General features: G+C 54.7%; 1 protein-coding gene across 2 annotated transcripts; it reads left to right on the top strand.

Annotated features, from left to right (window-relative positions):
* Positions 1-1,986: 1,986 nt before the first annotated feature.
* CBX6 (chromobox 6) lies at positions 1,987-19,510 on the top strand. 2 transcript variants are annotated; one of them, XM_075427645.1, is made up of 5 exons: positions 1,987-2,096; positions 2,254-2,297; positions 2,477-2,542; positions 2,735-2,801; positions 10,991-19,510. In XM_075427645.1, the coding sequence occupies exons 1-5, from the start codon at positions 2,028-2,030 to the stop codon at positions 11,909-11,911; spliced, it is 1,167 nt and encodes a 388-aa protein (XP_075283760.1). In that variant the 5' UTR covers positions 1,987-2,027; the 3' UTR covers positions 11,912-19,510. The 2 variants fall into 2 exon arrangements, with proteins under 2 accessions (XP_075283760.1, XP_075283759.1); XM_075427644.1 differs by having other exon boundaries at positions 10,937-19,510.
* Positions 19,511-19,728: the final 218 nt, after the last annotated feature.

Below are 19,728 nucleotides of genomic sequence, written 5' to 3'. Positions count from 1 at the left end.
GGTGACGCCTGTGACCCGTACGGCTGTTTGGGGACAAGTCCGTCAGTCACAGCTGCTGCGCGTGTGTCTGTGTAGCTGCGTAAGGACTGGTCCCCCGCTCGATTTAGGAGCGCCTGCTTTTTAGGGTGGATGATACCGGTGGTTGGAAGTTCAGTTATGTGATGCTCAGCCACAGGTGTAAAAGCAGTTGTTTAAACAAACTGAACCGGTAACAAATACAGGAATTTAAATGTGAACGGTGCTAATGAGCACTTAATGTGCAAAGTTAAAAGCAGTTTAAAAAAGTGAAAAGCAAAACGCAAAGGGTGTGATCGACTTGAAAAGAACAAGTCCCCTTCAAGCACACAAAGAATCGAGATCCAAAAAAAAGGTGTCTAGAGGAATGGGGCAGTCCAGAAGGAGTTGTCTCATTCTAGGTGGGAGGCGTGAGTGATCTGCCTGGGATGATAAATACCTGGGAGCGGGCCTCTTACAGCGAGGGATATGACCTAAACGCGGAATCATCGGTGGCTGGAGTACAGCGTGGCTCAGTCCCTGACCACAGAAACACCTCCTTCTCTGAATTGTTCGCATCTCCCCAACCAGGGCCTGTGTGACTGTCCGACTGCCAGCACGCAGCAGCAACCTCTCCCCCCACTCCCCTGCCAGCGAGGAGAAGGCGGTGGGGAACACGTCCTCTCTTGAATCACACTTCCTCCGGTCAGGGAGCTTGCGGTGGCTGCAACATTTCAGCTGCGAAGGTGAAAAAGAACAAAATGCTGTAACGGCTCTTGCCCGAATCGCAGCCAGTGATGAAAGCGCTTGTTCTCCCACCTGCCCACCTCGATTTTGGGAAATCCATTGCTGCTGGCACTGATAAATATACCGCTTCCCGAATATCCTCCTTCTGGGTGGAACTTCTGAGCCAGAGGTGGAAAGGGAAAGCGAATGGCAACTGGAGGAAGGGTTAGCGAAGGCCAGGGGGGCTGCGAGCACTGCCCGCCCTCCCGGCTGGGAAGCGGGCAGCAGAGGGGTGCCAGGCTCCGCAGGGAGCTGGTGGGGCCACGCCAGCTTGGGAAAGGGCAGGAAAACCAACCCCACCTCCCCCTGTTTTCCCGAGGGTATCAATCCGCAGCGTGCCCCCTCCTCGCCCTGAAACAGAGCGGGAGAGCGCGCTGCATGCCAGGTAAGCGAGGAGCGCGAGCTCCGGCGGAGGCAGCTCCGGGCCGCCAGCTGCCATTTTGAATCACACCAGAGCAGCTCGCGGCCGAGAGGCTTTCTGTCTTTTCAGCACCTGCAAGGGAGCGTAGAGCACGCCGCAAATTGAACAGGGCTCTGCAGTAGCGCTCGGAGCAGGGAATTCCTCTCTGTGACTTAACATTTTCTTGGGGTTTTTTTAAAGGTTTATGTAGCGTGCTTGGCCCATTTACCTTGCAGTACCTTACGCTGGCTTAAAAATGAGGGCGCATCAAAGCACCAGCCAGAGAGGTAAAACAGAAGGATTTAAGCGCCTTTATTGTTCGTTTTTGCCTCGGTGGGTACCCCCCGTGGCACCCCGCTGGCGGGAGGAGGAGAGGAGGCCGCGCGGCCCCCGCCGCCGCCATTGTTCCGCTCGGGCGGGAAGGGGGCTGAGGCGCGGCGCCGCCGCCATGCCGGGGGTCTGCCGGGGGGTCTGCCCGCCGCCGCTCCGCCCGCCCCCGGCCTCCAACGCCGTCCCCCGGGGCAGGGGCTGCGGGGGCGGCGGGTCCCCCCTCACGGATGGGGGGGGGGGGGGGGGATGACGACGGAGCCCCCGCCCTCGCACCCCCCCGCCGCGCGCGGCGCCTTTAACGGCCGGCGCGTGCGCGCGCCCCCCTTCCCGTAGCAACCGCCCCCAGCCTGGGGGAGGAGGGTCACGCGCGGCCGCGGCGGGAGGGGGCGCGCGGGCGTGCGCGAGCCGCCGGCGGCGGCACGAGGAGGGCGGGGCGGCGGGGGCCAGGGGGCGGGGCGGCGCGGGCGGGCGGGATTATTATGGGCTGTGGGCGCCGCCGCCGCTGCTGAGGAGCAAGATGGAGCTGTCTGCAGTGGGGGAGCGCGTCTTCGCCGCCGAGTCCATCATCAAGCGCCGCATCCGAAAGGTGAGGGGTCGGCCGGGGCGGGGGGCGGCCGCGGGACACACCTCCCCCCCCCCCCCCCCGCCCCGGCTCCGCCGCCGGGCCCCGGCCGCGCTGCTCGCCGGGCCCCCGCCTCACACCCTCCAACCCCCCCCCATCTCCTCTACCCCGTGTGTTGCAGGGGCGCATCGAGTACCTGGTGAAATGGAAAGGCTGGGCCATCAAGTGAGTGCATCCCGACGGGGGGGGGGGGCCCTGCTCCCACCGCCCTGCGGGGCCGCTGCGGGGGTGGGGGGCACGGGACCGGGAACGGGTGGGGGTGGGTGGTGTCTGTGCGTGCGGCCTTGGGGGGGTTTGGGCGCTAACTCCTGCGCTTGTCCCCCCCGCCGCCCGCACCCCGGCAGGTACAGCACCTGGGAACCCGAGGAGAACATCCTGGACTCCCGCCTGATCGCCGCCTTCGAGCAGAAGTGAGTGTTCGTCCCTCGCCCTGGGCGGGGGGCTGCAGCTGGGCTGGCTGTGGGTGGGCGGGCAGGCGGGAAGGGGCGTCCGGGCTCCCTCCTTCTTTCTTTTTTTTTTTTTTTTCTTTTTTTCAACTTGTATGCTTCTGTTTCTCCCCTTGGGAAAAGTTTTAACTTCTTGACAAATTTGACTCCCTAAAGGGAACGGGAGCGTGAGCTGTATGGGCCCAAGAAGAGAGGACCTAAGCCTAAAACTTTTCTCCTGAAGGTAACTCTTATTTAAATAACTTAGGCCTAGCCAAATATCTCTCAAACCTCACCGGTTCGTGCCCTTGGAAGGACTGGACTTTCAAGAGACTTGTGCCTGCTGCCTGGCTCCGGGAACGCGGGGATGGCCCGGCGGGAAAGCGGGTGGGGAGCAGGGACGCAGAAGCGTGTGAGGGGCGAGTGTGTGTGCAAGCAACGGGTGCCCCAGCAGGACGGTCGGCACACGCGGATGTGCATGGTGAGGCTGCGGTCCCTTTTCCAGTATCCTCTCCCTCTGTACGGCCTTCTGCTGCCGCAGTGGAGAGCTAGCCAGCCCCGCTCCTGCTGCCTTCAGCAGCCTGTTCCATCCAGCCTGTGCCCTGCAACTTAGCAGCATGCTGAGCAGTCGGGCAGCTGTGGCAGGAGTCCTGCTGCCACTTGTGTGCCTCCGATTGTGTTTCAGGATGCAGGCGATCCACGAGAGTTTCATGAGGGGATCATGGTTTGATCTGTGAACTACAGGCTCGTTTTGCCTTTTTTTTGGGGGGGAGGAGGAGTGTCGCACGTCTGTGTAAGCTAGCAGCTGAAGTTTCCAGTTCCCCTCTGACAGACCCAGCATCTCTGCAAGAAAGTGTTGTTGTAGCATTTCTGTTTGCTTGCAGTGATGAATGAGGGAGGTAGTCCCTAGTGTAGGTCGTGTCCGTGTCTGTCCCCCCCCCCCCCAGTTTTTCTTTTTTTGAATTAAGAAATCTGGTAGCTGCATGACAGCTATGTGAGCTCTGGATTTATTAGTCTTCAGACAAAACTCATTGCTTTGCTCCCCTCTTACCCCCCTTCCTCTGCAGCTATCTCGATCTCAGACTTCACGTGAATGTAGAAATACAACACACCTTTGTAGGATTAAGACAGGTGAGGGAGTTCACAGCTTCCCTGGTTATGATCCGGTATAAAGCCCTAGAACAGCCAGGGGAGACCTTGTGGTAAGGCATCGCTATCACTAAGTCATCCTATGGCTTTGGGCAAGTCATTTACCCTTTGTGCGTGTTTCCTCACCTGTGAAACAGGTTAATACTTTCCTTTGCCTGGCAGCGGTAGGAGCTTTACTCAAGTCAGCGCAGCACTTTAACTGTATGAGCACTGGAAAGAGCGGTGAGGGGTAGGGTGTCACCTCTCCTCTGCTTTAAGAGGACAGAAAGAAGCACGTGGAAGAAATGCAGGAACAGGCGTATTCTGATGTTCCAAGTAAATCCCAGGGGACTGTAGTAATCCTCAGAAAGTCCTGCGGATGGAACTGTCCTCCTTCTTTGCCCGTTCTTCTGCTAACAATTTTCTGTATCTGTAGACTGAGAACTACAGGCATAACTGATATGTACTACCTCTTACTCTTTATTCAGGGAAACTAGACTAGTTGGTTTTTCTCTTTCTGGCAGTCATGCATTAAATGAAACCCTTGTGTTTAGGTTTCCAACAATGCAGAGGAACGCTTAAAGGGAAACCACCAGCTTAAAATAGCTCTCTGCTTGAATTAAAAAATACTGGTATTTGTAACACCTGACATTGTTCAGAGTGGTAGAGAAATGTTTATGCTGTGCTTTTAACGTGTGTGTAATCAGTTTCTTTTCTTTTTGATTCTGAATGCGATACAGCAAAATCCACTACCAGCTTTTCACTCATTAAAAAAAAAACAAAGCCAACCCCCAAACTGCAAAAGAAAACCCACTTATTCCTCCTCTTCTCCTCGTGCCCTTTAAAACCCCCCTAAACATGGAACCTGAATTATTCAACAGCATCCTTTGAATCACATCCCTGACACGTTTCTGTGGCACATCTTCCTTCTGCCAGCTTCTCAAACGCTGCTGAGAACCCGTAGGTTTGCAGAGCTGGCTTGGTACTTTGTAGAAGATGGATCGTGATAGGGAGTGAGATGAGCTCTCCTGACGGCTGGTGCCACGTTGTGGGAGAGGCTGGCAGGGCAGAGCAGAGCCCTGCCGCTTGGTTTGCAGCTGGGGGAACTGTTGGCGACCTGACTTCCAGTTTTTCTGTGACTTCGGATCCTGTTAGAAATCCATGTCAAAAATATCACCCCAGGCCAGGCAGTGAGAAGTAACGCCATCTCAGCTGGTCCTATCTGAACTTGTTTGAGGTCTGTTCAGGCAAACCACTAGCAACGCAGCTGTGGCTAGAAACATGACCGAGACCAGCATGTGTGGTATGCATCTCCTGGTCCGTTCTTCTGACCTGCCAAAGGTGTGAGTTTGGCGTCTGTTGGCCCTGCAGCACCGTTGCTGCTGCAGGAGGGGTGGGATTCGATTCCACCTCGTGCATCGTTAATGATGTTTTTGGTTCTTTCAGCTGTAGCATCTCTTGCCAGTGAGAATTTCGGAAGTAGGGCAAGAAATTTGACTCTTGTGTCCCAGAGGGAGTCTTTGGAGTTGGCACTGAGAACAATATTCTTTTTGATCTGTTAACTGATTGGGCCTGGATGCAATGATGTTTAAGCAGGAGTCTGGCCCGGTACTGCTTTGGTAGACTAGTCTGCCCTTGACTGAGTGGCTTGCTACGATTTTTCATGTGTGTCAGTGCTTAAACTTAGGCTTCTGAGTCTCTGCTGAATTAAGTGCCCCGATGTGCTGCTCAGTCCCCTGGCTTGCGTGGGTGTTTTAGTTTGCAGTTGGGGCTGGGTTTATCCCAGGATTAATTCTCAAAAGCTGCAAGATAGGCACCCAGGGGGATTTGCAGAAAGCATTCCAGCAGGTTAGTGGCCCACGCCTTTGGAAAAGCTTTGAAAAGCTGCATCTTGGGCCACCTGCTGCCTTTGTAAGCCAAGGCTCCTGTTGCTGAGAGCTGTCTAACACTTGCCCTTTCGATCAGGCTGCAAAGGGAAATTACAGTCCCGGCTTTGTAATATCGCTGTCAAGATGGCCGGTGTTGAAAGTGACCCCTGCAAACTTCGACTGCAGAGTTTTGGGCAGGAAGCGGGTCTTTATCCGCTGCATACTAGGGGCAAACTTTCCCACAGCTGAGATCAAGCTTGGCGGGAGGCTGTAATTCTTGGGAGGCTGCTGGTATGCTGCAGGCTTTGTGCTGAGCATATGGGAAGCGGAGTCCTCGCTCTGGAATGGGCAGCGCTGTGCGTAAGGCTCTTACCTTAGCACTTAGGTGTCTGGCAGAAGTTGTCCTTGAGGACAAGGCCCTTCAGCCACGGGCCAGAATGGAAGTGGCTGCGAGGTTAGAAGGAGATATAGTGCGTGCTGTAGGGATCTTCCTCTTCACCCTTGCTCGGTGTGCTCTTTTTGTTTTGCTTTTCCCTCGGCACTCTGCTGAGAGGAATGCAAAACTCGCCAACCAAATCTAATGAAGTCTCGCAAGTGCAATTAAGAGACAGAGCCCGATCTGCAAGCTCAGTGGGTGGCTAGTGGAGACCCCTAGTTGGGGTGGCTGTAAATACTGAGTGAAAAGGCTGGAGAAGGTTAATGGGAAGAAGTAACTGAGGGCAGAGTAAGGCAGAGCCTTAGTGGGAGAGGGGGGGAAGAAGGGGCCGAGCAGCGTGGTGTTCTGTCGCTTCGCCGTTCCTTGAACTCTGAAGTTGGAGTTGGGTTTCTTTTGATCTCCTCCCTGTTCGTAAATTATCCCCAAGCGGTTTGAAAACAGACCGTTCCCCTTTGTAGCATTTTGTTCCACATCCAGTAGGGAAACTTTAGTTTATGGCAGTGTTGCTTGGGAGAACTGTGCTGTGAACGGGCTTGCTGTTGCCTTGTCGCTTGGAAGACTGCAGAAGAAAGAGGGCGATAAAAAGGCAGAATGGCAGCCAAAAAAGGGGAAAGAAGAGCTCTTGCGAATGCTGTTTGGAGCAAGGACTGTGGGAATGCAGGTGGAGAATAAAAGACAAAGCACAACCAGTAATTTATGAGAGAGTAGCGCTAGTATGGTGCAGCAGCGCTACTGGAAATGACTTGATTTTGAAATAATTAACTAGAAATCTGTTGCCTTACAAGGTCTTTTTTTGTGTGTCTTTTTTTTTTCTTCCAAATTACAGAGATTTTGATACAAATCAGGTAAGAGAGGTTTTTCTGAGCACGTGTCCGTGTACGTGCTTGTGTGCCTCAGTGCGTCAAGGGAATGAATGAACAAATACGCTTGGTGGGCCTCAAGGGACATTTATTCAGAAATAGTAGGGAACAGGGGAGATATACTACTTCCCAGGGGCAATGAGGGAGAGCTGTACAAGCTAAATAAAGGTGATGCATATCCCAGAGGGGAAGGGGGGGAGGGAAGCAGTCCTAGCAATTGCCTTGCTCTCGTGACAGAGCACTGCAGCAAGCCTCCAGAAGCTGCATCCTGATGTAGGCTGAGCTGTAAGCGGGGAGTGAATTACTTCATACACATGCCGAGTACCTCATCAGCAGTGAGCAAATCCTGCGGGTGAAAACAGCAAAACCCGGAGAGGTGGTTTCCATTTGGAAAACTTCTGAGTTAAGTAGCAAACTGTAGTGACACAGCAGAAAGGATTAAACGGGTTTGTTTTTCAAAGACGTTTTTCAAAGACCTCACACTCATACGGCTCATGAGTGTGATCGAGTAATGGATCCGTCGCAGGGAGAAGTGCGTTTCCAGCAGATTAAACTGAATGCTGAGCCCTCTCCAAACCAGAGGTTAGCAAGTTACTTCACGTAAAGTTGGAAGCAGGAGAGCCCAGAAAATGTGGTCTTTTCTGCAGGGAAGAGACTTCAGTCGCGTAGTTCATGCCCAAATAAATGTGATCCTGTGGTAGGAATACCGAGCCTCTCAAATGAGAGGGCTCTGGGGGCTGTTCTTAGATAAAGCATCCGATACTATTTTTCTTGAAACCTTACCTGGAAAAACAAGCTCAAGGTAAGCTGAATATTTGCATATCGCTCTTTGGAACTCGCGCTGAAGCTGGTCACTGGAGACAGCAGTGTAGCACCTGGTGGAAACCGCTGGGTCCCAGCTTACCTGCTCCCTTAATAATCTGGCAAGAGAGGTTGATGGCGCATCACTGAAACTGGAATTTAGTAAATGCGAAGAGCTGAAACGTGAGTTAGAAACGGCTTCAGCCTTGAGAATGTGCCGCAGAAGTAACTGGAAACACAGGCACGTAGCAGGTGAAGGAGACCGTGTGGTTCTGGCCGTAGAAGTCCTACCCATGGACGAGGGCTCTGCGAGCACAAACCAAGACGGGTGTCTCTGTCAAAATGGGGCAGGAGCTGATCAATGTGCACGGGCTGGGACAGTAAAATCAGCAGAACTGTGGAAGTGGCCAGGCAGTGACCATCCCAGCATTACTGCTTTTCGTTTAATGTGGTAGGTGGGAAGCTTTGCTGTGGGATCTTGAAGTGTATAAGGCAACTGTGGGTGTTTGTGGCTGCTTCCCCCAGGCTTGGGGGAGATGGGGGGGGGGGTGACCTTCTTGTGTGGGTGACGGAAGGCAGTGCTGTGGGCAGGCGGCAATTCGACTCGACTCTGAGCAGAGGGGCACCGAGGGGGCAGAGCTCCTCACTCTATGGCACGATTACAGGGTAGGGAATTAATCTAGAAGAGATGCGGTGCTGGCAGCAGGCGAAGCCGTGAAGGATGCCGGTGTCTGTCCAGTGAAGCTGTGGATCAAGGATTTTTACCGGCAGATCTGACCATACCCTCTGCCTGGCTTCCGTGTCCTGCGTTTTGGAACGGGACATTGTGTTGCACTTTGCTCTCCGCTGAGCAGTGGTAAATTGGCAAGAAGCCCAAAGCACCAGAGCAGCAATGCTGGAAGGGCTGGCTGGGATGGGGAAGCAGGAGGAAAAGGAAGGACGAAGTTGTTAATCTAGACTGCGCTGGTATGTAACGTCAGAAAGCAAACCGCAGCTTGTCCTGGTGTCTGCTGTCTGTGTCAGAGGGACCTGTGAAGGCAGGAGGCAAGCACAGTCCTAGATGTGCGTCTCTCTGTGCCTGTAACCTCCTGATGGGATCTGCGGGGCCTCTTAAGTTGTGTGGGTCATTGGGATGGGAGGAGGAGAGTTGATGCGTGGTGCAGAGGGTTCGTCTGGTGCTGCGGCTGTGCTCCAGCCTGTGGGGTGCCTGGGACAAGAGCTGTGTGTACTCATTTTCTGAACAGTTTGGAGCATGAAGTAACACGTGAGGCTGAGCAAAGAGAAGGTAGCTGGACACTGGGGTGCTTCCCGCTACGGCAGAATGTGTTGGGGTTTGTCTGTGCTGGGGACGCTTCCCTCTAGCTAGGCAAAACAGCCTTGTAGAGCCCAGGATTAACAGGGAGAGTGTCTGTGCCTGCCTTGGCAGTTGCGCTGCTCGTCCCTGTTCCTTTGTTGGTCGGCTCACACAAGGTCTAGAATCAGATGAGCCTTCAGGCTGCGTTTTCATGTACCACCGGGGAAGGAGGCTTCATCTCTGCAGTCCTTTTAAAGCCAGGGTGCGAGTAGTACTGCAGGGCATGATCCATCCTTAGCCGGGGAGGAACAAAATGTCTTCACGTCTCCGTTCTCCACTCGTTCAGGATCTTCTGCGGTTCCCATGGGGATCTCGGTGGGAGAAGAGGGGCACTGGGTGACAGCAGAGTTCTGGGCGTGTTCAGGGCTTTGAGCTCATTGTGCAAGAGCTGCCCTGGGCCCCTCACTTAGATCTGTTTAGATCCCTGCCTTTAGACTCACTTTTTTTTTTTTTCTTCCCCCCCAGGCGTTTCTCTGTTAGGAGGCGCAGCCTGCAGGGTGACAAAGGAGATGGTGTTGGAGCGCTTAAGCTCTGAGCTGGCAAGAAGCCATCCCGATCTTGGCGTGTGCTAGGGGGCAACGGGATGGAAAAGTTGGGGAGGAAAAGCAGCTGTCTTCTGCTAGCACTGCAGTTCTTGCTGTGCCCACGAGGTGGGGGAAGCTGCTCACTAGATGGGCGATGGGGGGGGGGGGGGGGGGGGCTCGCCTGTCCCCTCCAGGACTGGGCGACTTCTGCCTGCAACCGCCGCTGAAAGGGAGTGAGGAAAGGGGGTTCTTTGGGGCAAGGAGCCCGAGGCGTGCGGGTGGGAGGCTGAGCTCTACGAGCAACTGTGCTCTGACAAGGGGTGATGTAAGAACGTACTCTGGGTTTCCATGCTCACGGGGTCTTCAGGTCATACTGCCTCAGCTTACCAATGAAGCTGGTTTTCCTGCTGCCAGAAAATGCTCCTGTTTCTGATGCATGAACCGGGTCGTGTTTTTGCACTACCTCCAAGCACCAGAAGAGCTCAGAAATCTTATTTCCCTGCCCTGGCACTCAGGGAGGGCTGGCTGGCACCAAGTAGCTGAACCAGTGCTGTTCCTGCTTTGTTTCATTAGTAGGTTTCAAACAAATGTGGTGTTCAACAGGACAAGGCAGTCTCTTCTTTGGAGATGCAGTTAAACTTGACTTGAATTCCAGCTGGCCTGGTCTCTGGCTTTAAACACTGGACCTTGCTCTCACAACAGTGAGGATAAACAACCTGCTTGGGGTCTCTAGTTAAAATTAAGCTTCAGATCTCTGCATTTTTTATGCTTAGCTAACACAGCTCTGTCAGACCACCCTCGCCTGCTTCCATCTGTGTTCCTCAAGACCCTCTTGTACCATGCTTTCCAGAACTGATGAGTCTGGTTGTGGGAGAGGAAGAGCAAACTGGATGCATTACCCTTCCTCTCCCCCTTGTCTCATGCTCATTTCATAGAGCACCAGATACAGTCCCCTGTTTTGGGACTGGGATGTAATTTTGGATGCTAACAGCCAGGAGGAAGCTTCCAGGAGGAAGCTTGGTTGTTTGGCTGACTGCGAAAGGTTGTGCACATTGGCTGATGATGACTGAGAGGGGGCCTTCGAAACTATCAGCTGTAACCCTGAAACATGGCTGCAGGGTGGCAGCTTCCTCCTGGGGTAAGCATGTGCCGACAGGGGCAGTGCCTAGGGAGTGATTAGCTGCCCGAAAAGGATATAGGCAGTGCCCCGTGCCTGTGTGGCGGCTGTGCCATAGCTATCAGTAGTCCATAGGTGCGTATGTGTGCTTGTCGTTAATGTGGGTATAAATGTAATGTGGCACTGCTGTTAAGCGCTTGTCCTGAGACTGAGCAGTGCCAGCCTGGAGATTTGGCTGCACCTGGGCTGCCTCTCTGACCCTGTTTTTGTTCTCTCTCCCCACCACCGCAGGCTCGGGCCCAAGCGGAGGCCCTCCACATTGGGGATGTACACTTTTCTGTCAAGCCTGGTTCCAGCACCTCCTCTCCCAAGCTCCACTCCAGCGCTGCGGTGCACCGGCTGAAGAAAGACATCCGACGATGCCACCGCATGTCCCGGCGCCCGCTGCCCCGTCCAGACCCCCAGAACGGTGGGAGCGTGGGTGGCGGGGCTGGCATCCGTCCTCCCGTCTCGCCCTTCTCAGAGACCGTCCGCATCATCAACCGTAAGGTGAAACCCCGTGAGCCCAAGCGCAGCCGCATCATCCTCAACCTCAAAGTCATTGACAAGGGTGGGAAGCCAGCCAACGGGGCCGGCGGCCTGGCTCGGCCCAAGATCCCGTCCCGAAACCGTGTCATCGGCAAGAGCAAAAAGTTCAGCGAGAGCGTCCTCCGCACCCAGATCCGTCACATGAAGTTCGGCGCCTTTTCGCTCTACAACAAGCCGTCCGCTGCGCCTGCCCCTTCTCTGGAGAGCAAAGGGGAGGCCGAAGGCTCCCAGGCAGCCTCCTGCGGGCTCATCATGGGGTCCACCACCTATGATGCCCCCAGCTCCAGCTCCTCCGGCTGCCCGTCGCCTGCCCCCCACTCCTCCTCTGACCCAGATGATTCCCCTCCGAAGCTGCTCCCCGAGACCCTCAGCCCTGCCGTCCCCGACTGGCGTGAGTCGGAGGTGCTCGACCTCTCGATCCCACCGGAGTCGGCCGCCACCAGCAAGCGTTCTCCCCCGGGAGGGTGCAGCGGGGGGCAGACGCCCTCCTTGTCCCTTTCCTCTTCTGACCCGGAGCAGGAGGCTGGCGACTGGCGTCCCGAGATGTCCCCTTGCTCTAACGTGGTGGTCACAGATGTCACCAGCAACCTCCTCACTGTCACCATCAAGGAGTTCTGCAATGCGGAGGATTTTGAGAAGGTGGCGGCGGGCAGCGGGGGCGGAGGAGGCAGCAAGTGAGCAGCCAGGTCAGCCCCGCTTCAGGGGCATGGGGGGAGAAGTCGTGGTGCGAATGGCTGTCCTTAGTTCTCTCCTTCTCCCCTTGGCTGTCCCTCTGCCCTCACTGCCACCCTTCCTCCTCCTTTCCCCCTGCCTACTCCCTCTTGCCTGGAGGCTGGAGCGTGTCAGTGGGGAGAAGCGGGGGCACCCACTGTTCCTGGGTGCCACTGCCGCTGGGAGGAGAGGCAGGGAGGGTTGTGGTGGGGCTGGGGAGTGGTTGTTTGTCCTTGAATGTGATGTTGTCCAACGGGCAGTGGAGCCTTGGAGAATGAGGGATAGGCGAGCGTGTGTCTGTGTGCCTGTGGGGGTGGTGGGGAAGGGGCTCTTCCCCCTCCTTCCCCTTCCGTCTGTGACAAAATCTGAAGAGGAGCTCCAGACCCTTGAGGGGAGGATGTAAGAGGATTGGAGCCCTTGCCCACTCCCCCCAAGCCTTCTCCCACAGTGTGCATGCAGTCTCTTCCATTCCTGTGTTTCCCCCTTGCCATGACGCTGACCCTGCCATCCTTCCCCTGCTTGGCCTGCGGCCTGGATCTGCCGTCTCCTCTGCTGTCCTCGTGGCGGTGGCCGATCCAGATGCCCCCAGAGCGAGGGGGAGAGGGGCAGGTGAAGCGTCATGCCTGGAAGGTGCTTGAGACAAAGCTGGGGTGGTGGGGGGTGCCCCATGCAGCATACACCCCATATTGGCTTCCCCTTTGACTATTGGTGCTACCTTGGCAGTTGTATGGGCGCTTTCAGGTGGCCTGGTCCCTCCTCTCCTGTATCTTCCAACTTGCTCCGCTCTGCAGCGGGGAGCGAAGAAAAGGGGAATTTCCTTCTGGCCCACATCTTCCTCCTGGTGTTCATCACTTGCACTTGCTTGGGGGAGATGGCATGAAATGCCCTTCCCCAGCCTTTCCGTGGTGGAAGTGGGAGTGGGCCATGTGTCCATCCTTCAATCAGGGGGGAGACACGCCGACAGTGTGACGCTGCCCAGCCGGGTGAGGCTGGTCTCCTGCCTTTCGCATGGGCTTCCCCCGACCTGTTTGCTTCCTCTGCTCCCTCAGGAGGAGGGAGGGAAGGATGGATGGATGGATGTGGGTCGATCGCTCTTCCTGCTTCCTTTTGTCTCTGCTGCTCTCCCCTGCGGCGGGTGGCCTGGAATAGGGTTCCCCTCTGTCTTTTCAGCATCTGAAACAGCCCTTACAACTGTCAACCAAAGGTGCTAATAAGAAATAACCATTTCTCTCACATTGTGTGCATGTGCGCTGGATCTCTTCCCCCAGAGCCCCCGCGAACTGATGTAGAAAGTCTTTCTGATCACCCCTAGCAAGTAGGAGCGAGCCAGACCACAGCTTGCCCATCTTTACCCGCAGCTCCTTCTTCTCCTGACCACCCTTCTCCACATTGAGAATAAGCTCGCTCTTTGGCCTGCCGTTTCTGGCTTGCTCCATTTCTGTATGGGTCCTAAGCTTCGTGGCGGGATGCCGTTCCTTTGCTCTCCCTTCTCCCCCTGCTCGCACAGGGCTCAGCCTGTAGGAGCAAGGAGAAGAGGTGCTGATCAATCAATGGGAGAGCCTTGCCCTCTCAGCCCTGTCCCCTGTGTTCGGGACAGGCGGAGGGGTGTCACTTCTACATTATGTGCTGCAGAGGTGAAAAGGGTGGAAGAAATTCCCCACGCCGGGGCTCGCCGCCTTACGGACCTGCCCTGGGTGGGTGAATGCGAGTGGAATCGGCCCCTCTGGTGCTTCCACACGAGCGGGAGCTGCCGTCTCCGAGGAGTGCTCTCGTGTGGAGTAGCGAGTTTGTGGTTGCAGTGGTCTGAGGGCAGAAGGGAGGCGGTTTGTGGGAGAGAGGCAATACTCATCTGCCCGAGGGGCATCGTCAGGGTGGTGGAGGGATAGACCGGCTCCTGACCTTAATTAGGGCTTCTACGGCCAGAGCTTGTCTTTTCCCCACCTCCAGCGCCTGGGCTGGTGTAACAGAATCTCTGCTGCCCTCCCCACAAGCCTTGCCTCGCAGCGGGTGCAACTCAAAGCCGTGGGGCACAGCGAGTTCACACCAGTGGCAGCTTGGTGCCCGCGCAGACAGTCTGAGGGGGATTCCAGGTGCTGTTAGCACCACCCTTTGCACACCTCTTTCTTTTTCTTTCCTTGGTCAAAGAGCTTAGTAGACTCTGGGGATGTGGTTGTATTCACGGCCGAAGCTAGGGGCAGGGAGAAAGAGACTTCCCCGATCATTCACCAAGCTAAGGCTTCCTATAACTTGTTGGACTTGTGTGCGTCTGTATTAATACCTGCCTGTATTTTTTGTGTCTTTTTTTTTTTTTTTTTGCATCTTTCTGTGCCTGGCACACCCGGGGATCCCTTATTTTAGCATTGCCTATCCATTTGACTGCAGCCTCAAAGATGAGCAGTTTGTAGACATAGGGAAAAGCTCTTTGTTAGGGAAATTGCGAGGAGATTCTTCTCTTCCCCTCCCTCCCCCCCCCCCCTTAACAACAACTATTCTGCGGCTGCGATATAAGAGGGGCTTCTTTGTGGGGTGGATGCAAACTGGCCAGTCACTTTAGGTTGTTAAGTTATTGTTTGGTGTGTGTGTGGTGATGTGTTTTGTTTCGTGGTATTGAGGTTCTGGAAAAAAAATATTGAAGCGTTTAAGTGGGAGATAAAAGGGAACTTTAATAGGAAACTCTTGATGTGTTTTGGCCAAGATGTGTGTTTGCTTGGCAGAATTCTTTTCCCCAGTGTCTCTTGTATAGTGTTCTTTTGGGGGCAGGGGGCAGGAATTGTTTAATGGAAGGGTTTTTGCCTTTCTCTAGAGTGACAAGCAAGGGGACTGTCTGTGAAGAGCAAAACAGTGGGTCGTTGTAGGGATACTCCGTGAGGACCTTCTTCCTGTGGTGAGGAGATGAGGGGACTTGTTGCAGCAGAGGAACCCGTGCAGTAGATCCTCTTTGTGGAGGAAGAAAGGAGTATGATCCGGCTTGCAGACACAGCTCGACTGCTTGTGTGACAAATCTCTCCCTGGGTTGGTCACCAGGTGGGAACCAAACCCTGAACCTCTGGATCCAAAGTGAGGATCCTGTGCTGGTTTGAGTTAGAGGTTTGCTAACTTGAATGCAGCAGCAGCCTCAAGTTCCCTCAGGTGGAGGAGCCACTTGAGGCTGACTAACCTACCTTCGTATTCACGTGGGTTATGCTCCTCCTTCTGAATTTTTACCCTTGCTCCTTAATGGAGATGGGAAAGAAGATCCATCCGTGCCCTTTACAAAGGGCATGGGACTGAAGGAGGAGTTTATTTGAAAGTATCCCCTTCCCTTCCCCATAACCCCTAGAGGAAAAAATCAAAACAAAAAACAGGGATATATTCTCTGTGTCTGTGCCATGTTTGTTCTCTTGTCGTCGTGTTTTTAGAGGAGATTTTATGATGGAGTGGAAAAAGTGAAATGATTAGTTTTGCATAAAAAAAGAAAAGATTAAAAAAAATTTCTACAGGGAGAGAGCGAGAGAGAGAGAGAGTTTAAAAATGAATAATAAATGCAGTGATTGCACAAACTGTAGTGGTATTAGATGGTCCTTAGAGAAAAGAGTATTTTGTAGTATCGAAGCATGTGTGTCTGGGATGGTGTTTGGCTTGCTTGAACTGGAGGGAAAGGCATTCTGGGACTAAGCAGCGATCTCTGAGCTGAAAAGGCAAGTTGCGTGTTGGAGGAACCCTGTCTACAAACCCTTCCCGTTCTTGCCTCCCAAGTGTTGGAGTGAGTTCCCTTCCCTCCCATACCTCTCCTGTGAGCTAAGGTGGAGTCTCCAAGTGGTTTTCCGGCCGAGTGGCCCTCAGAAATGGCCGGTCGCATTCTGCCAGAACGTGCATCGGGCCACCAATGTGGAAACAGTTGACTGACTTTGCATGCACAGCAAGCTGCTAAGATTTGGGGTCGGCATGTAGCTTTCCTGCCAAGTCGCTGTCTCTTCTCCCTCCCCCGTATCCAACGAGGATTAAACACGGTGGGCTTATCTCCCGGGAAGCAGGTACGCCTGCCCCTCCGTAGGGTCTCGTAGCTTCTTCCAGCATCAGGTGGGGAGCAGCGTTTTTCCATATAGGATTCACCACATCAGGACAGAGAAGAGTCCCATCTGTATGTAGCCTGGCCTCCCATCTCCGAAGCAGTTAGATCCTCAGAGGCAGATGAGAGAGCTGCCTTCTGTGCTCTGAAGGTGTCGTAGAGTGAGGCGTACCCTCTTTGAGGCCAGCAAATGCTGGGGGTTTTAGGGTGGGGAGGGGAGAGGAACACCCTAATGGGACTGTGCTTGAGTAGGGCTGCTGCCTTCTGCTCCGGCTTCCTACATGGTGGTGGGCAGGAGTTGCCTAGACGTTTCTTCAGAGCGAGGAGGCAGCTCTTGCGTGCTGGCTCTCCCCGTCCAAGATGTTCATCTTGCTGGGCGTTCATCTGGTGCGTGGGAGTGACTGCAGGGAGGAGGGAAGCCACCAGATGTTGGTATCCGAACAGAAGGTGCCAGGCAGGGGGTGCTAGGACAGCTTTTCTTGTCTGGACTTCTCTGGTGCCCTTGGCTTTGCAGTGGCAGGTGACGGATGTCTTGATGCCTCCCATAGCCTGGGCTGCTCTTGGGAACTTTTTCTCCTCTTCTCTGCCCATCGAGCTCTGTCAGTGCTTCCCACGGCCTTCAGCTTGGAGCGGCAGCCGTCTGTCTCGTGCTCTCTTCTCTCCTCGCTGAGCAGAGCAGGACCGGGGAGGCGTGAAGCTAGTGAGATGCAAGCTCCTTTCAGGATGGAAAACAAGAGCATGGTGAGCAGGCCCAGCTGTGGTGAGCCACTGCCTAATTTCTGTTTTCAAAAGAGAAAAGGAGCATTTCTTCACGTCTCCCCTTACCGAAGTTCCCAGGGAGATTTTATGAAATAAACAAAACAAAAAACCCGAACCCAATCCTGCTCTTCACCAGGCAGGAGCTGTCTCTGAGCTGAGTCTTCCTAGGGATTTCACTCCCTTTCCCAGCCCCTCTTTGTAGAGGAGGCTTCGGCAGCTCCCAGCATTTGGAGATGATCACCTTCCTGGGGACCTCCTGGCAGAAAGCGGTTGCCGTGCTGCAGGAGGGTGTCCCGAGTCCCCCCTGCTTCTGCCCACCCCAGTCTGTGGCACTAGTGGGGCTGCTCAGGAGCAGGTCCTTCTTCCCAGGGAGGCGTAGCAAACCTGGAGTGCGTGTCTGGCTAAGTGCTTGTTTTTCCCCTCGCCTCCTTCCCCATCTTCCGACCAGACCTTTTCCTCCTTGCCTGGCGCATCCTTTTACTCCAATGTCGCTTGCTTTTGCTGCATTTTCCAATCGCCCAACAATTGTGCAAGAGCTGGGATCTTATTTACTTTTTATATATAAATATATAAATATAAAAGAAACCCTCTTCCCCCCCACCCTGTCTCGCCCACCACCCTGCATGCAGCCCTCCTGATGTCCGCTCCGAAGGCGGTGTGCTGCAGAGGGTTGTTTTGGGGCCGGGTATTCGGTGCCTCCTGGGTTCTGTTCCTTCTGGGTTTGCTGTGGCCTTCCTGCCAGCCGTGTCACTGCCCTGCGCCTCGGTCTGCCCCATGTGAAGGGACACTGGGGGGGGGACACACACCCCCGCCATCCTGCTGAGGGTGCTGGCAGCGTGACTCCGCGGCGTTTGCACAGAGCCGAGCGGTGCCGAGTGTTGCTTCAGAACCCCCCCCCCCCCCCCCATCCGTGCTTCCTTCCATAGGTAACTCCAGCAAGGATCTTCATTTCACCGGTGCTTCGGGGTTGAGCAAAGAAGCGGCTTTATTTTTCTTTCTCGATTCTGTTTTTCAAGGCGCCTCCCCAGAGCGCAATGTGTGTGTTTTCCCTCTGGGAGCGTAGATGGGAGGAGATGCTGGAGTCTGTCTTCGTCCTTACGTTTGCCCTGACATCCTCTGCTCCTCTCCCCTTCGCTGCTGACGTGGTTGGTGGGGTTTGTGCCCTTGTCCCTGCAGGGCCAGCAGCCGTGGCACCAGCAGCTTCGCATGCGTTCGGCGTGGTGCACCCAAGGTGCCCCGGGGCCCGCCTGCCTCACCTGTAAGGATGTCGCAGCGACCCGAGCTCCTCTCCCCCTCCTCTGGATGTCTCCTTCCAGGACAGGCGGGAGGTGCAGCTGCTGTGCCCTGCCCGCGATGGGGGGCTGCCTCTGGCAGCTCGGCTCTCCCGCCCAGCTCCTGCGCGGTGGGAAATGGACTGTCCGCAGGCCCGGCCGAAAGCATGGAGAACACATCTGGCAGGAGGGCAGGGGCGCCGTCGGGACAAGCCGTTGGGAGCGTTAATTCCTGTTGCAGGGCCGCGGTTCTTGACTTCGTTGCTTGTTCAGCCGAGCGCTTCAAGCTTGCACTAAGCTGCAGGAGCGCGGCCGGGTCAAAGCACTTCATGGGGTTAGCGGGGCCCTGGCATGCTCCGAGCAGCCCCCCGCTGCGCCCCGCTCTCCGGGGTGCCCAGGGCTTCCCCCCAGGTGGAGCGGCAGGTGGGTGCCCTTTTGCAGGTGGGTCGCTCCTTCGCCGAGCGGGAGGGAGCCCGCTGCTTCCAGCCCTGCAGCCGCAAAGGGGCGCGGAGTCTTGGGGCGAGCTCTCAAATAGAACAGGAAAAAACAATTCATCGTGGTGGCTTTTTTTAGAAAAAAAGTTGTGCCCGCGCCTCTGCCAAGCCAATCGATGCGATGTGCTGTCCTCTCCTCCTCTTCTCCTCTCCCCCGCCGTTAAGCCTTGTATGACCCTTAAGAACAGAGGACGCTCTCTGTTTTGGGATATTTTTTCCCCTCCTGTTTGTTTTCTTTTTGAATAGAAAGTTGTCCAGTGGTGGTGGAGGACGGGGGCCTGCCGCGTCTGTTCCTTCCTTTCGCCTTCCCCGGTGCCAGGCTTAGGCTCGCATCCTGCAGATTCCTGCGAACACGGAGCTTGGAGCAGGCGCGTTACCCACGCAGCTGGGTGCTACTCGGGTGCTTCAGATCCGGCCTGCGCCTGAGTTTTGGCCGCAGCAGAGCTGTATCCTTTCTCTTAGAGAAGGTCAGACCTAACTCCTAGAGTGCTGGTGGTTCTGGTGCAACCCATCTGTCTCTTGATTTCCCCTCACTTGGCATACAGAGTGAAGGTGGTAATTTTTTTTTTTAATTTAAAATAAACCTAAATATGTATCTTGTAATTTTTTTTATTTTTAAAAAAAAGCATTTAAGGATTGTGCACGGATGAATTGTATATCTATATATTTTTTTTGTCTTGCAATTTTCATTTTAAATATAGTGTTTGTTCAGTTTTGTTTTGTGTTTTTTAATCCAGTTCCCAGCTGGCTAAACTCTGTCTAGAGCGGATGGGTGGGAGGCGTAGCCACTGGAGGGGCTGATTGAATCACCCCTTCCCCTGGTGCTTCCCACAAGAAAATGGCTTGCTCCAGGTTTGGGGGTGGGGGTTGTGCTAATTACTCTTGTATTCTTGTACATTTTGTTCTTTCTGCTGCTCTTGAATATTGTATCAATGCCGGAAATGGGGAGTTAAAAAATTAAAAAAAAAAATGAATTAACCCCAATAAATTGTTACATTCCAAAACTGGTTGTCTTCTCTTCCTTGGGTGGGCTGTGACCCGCGCTGGGTGTAAGAGCCCTGCAGAGCTGGGAGCAGGGATGCTGCAGTGCCTGCACCAAGCCGGCGTCGGTCAGCTCTGCAGTCAGGTACAAACACGCTTCGTACCGCCTGGGGCCGTTCTGGTTTGGGTCTTTGGAGCTCGCTGGGCATGGAGAAGCTCCAACAACGGGCA

The sequence above is a fragment of the Opisthocomus hoazin genome, chromosome 8 (genome assembly GCF_030867145.1).
Source record: "Opisthocomus hoazin isolate bOpiHoa1 chromosome 8, bOpiHoa1.hap1, whole genome shotgun sequence".
In the NCBI taxonomy this organism is placed as follows: Eukaryota; Metazoa; Chordata; class Aves; order Opisthocomiformes; family Opisthocomidae; genus Opisthocomus; species Opisthocomus hoazin.
Note: the sequence above shows the minus strand (reverse complement) of the source record. Positions and strands in the feature narration are given on the sequence as shown.

Bases quoted from the DNA above. Each gene is read 5' to 3' on its own strand.
- CBX6 (XM_075427644.1), top strand. From the start codon at position 2,028: ATGGAGCTGTCTGCAGTGGGGGAGCGCGTCTTCGCCGCCGAGTCCATC. The intron at 2,097-2,253 runs GTGAGGGGTCGG...CGTGTGTTGCAG, and splicing joins TCAAGCGCCGCATCCGAAAG to GGGCGCATCGAGTACCTGGT. The intron at 2,543-2,734 runs GTGAGTGTTCGT...GACTCCCTAAAG, and splicing joins ATCGCCGCCTTCGAGCAGAA to GGAACGGGAGCGTGAGCTGT.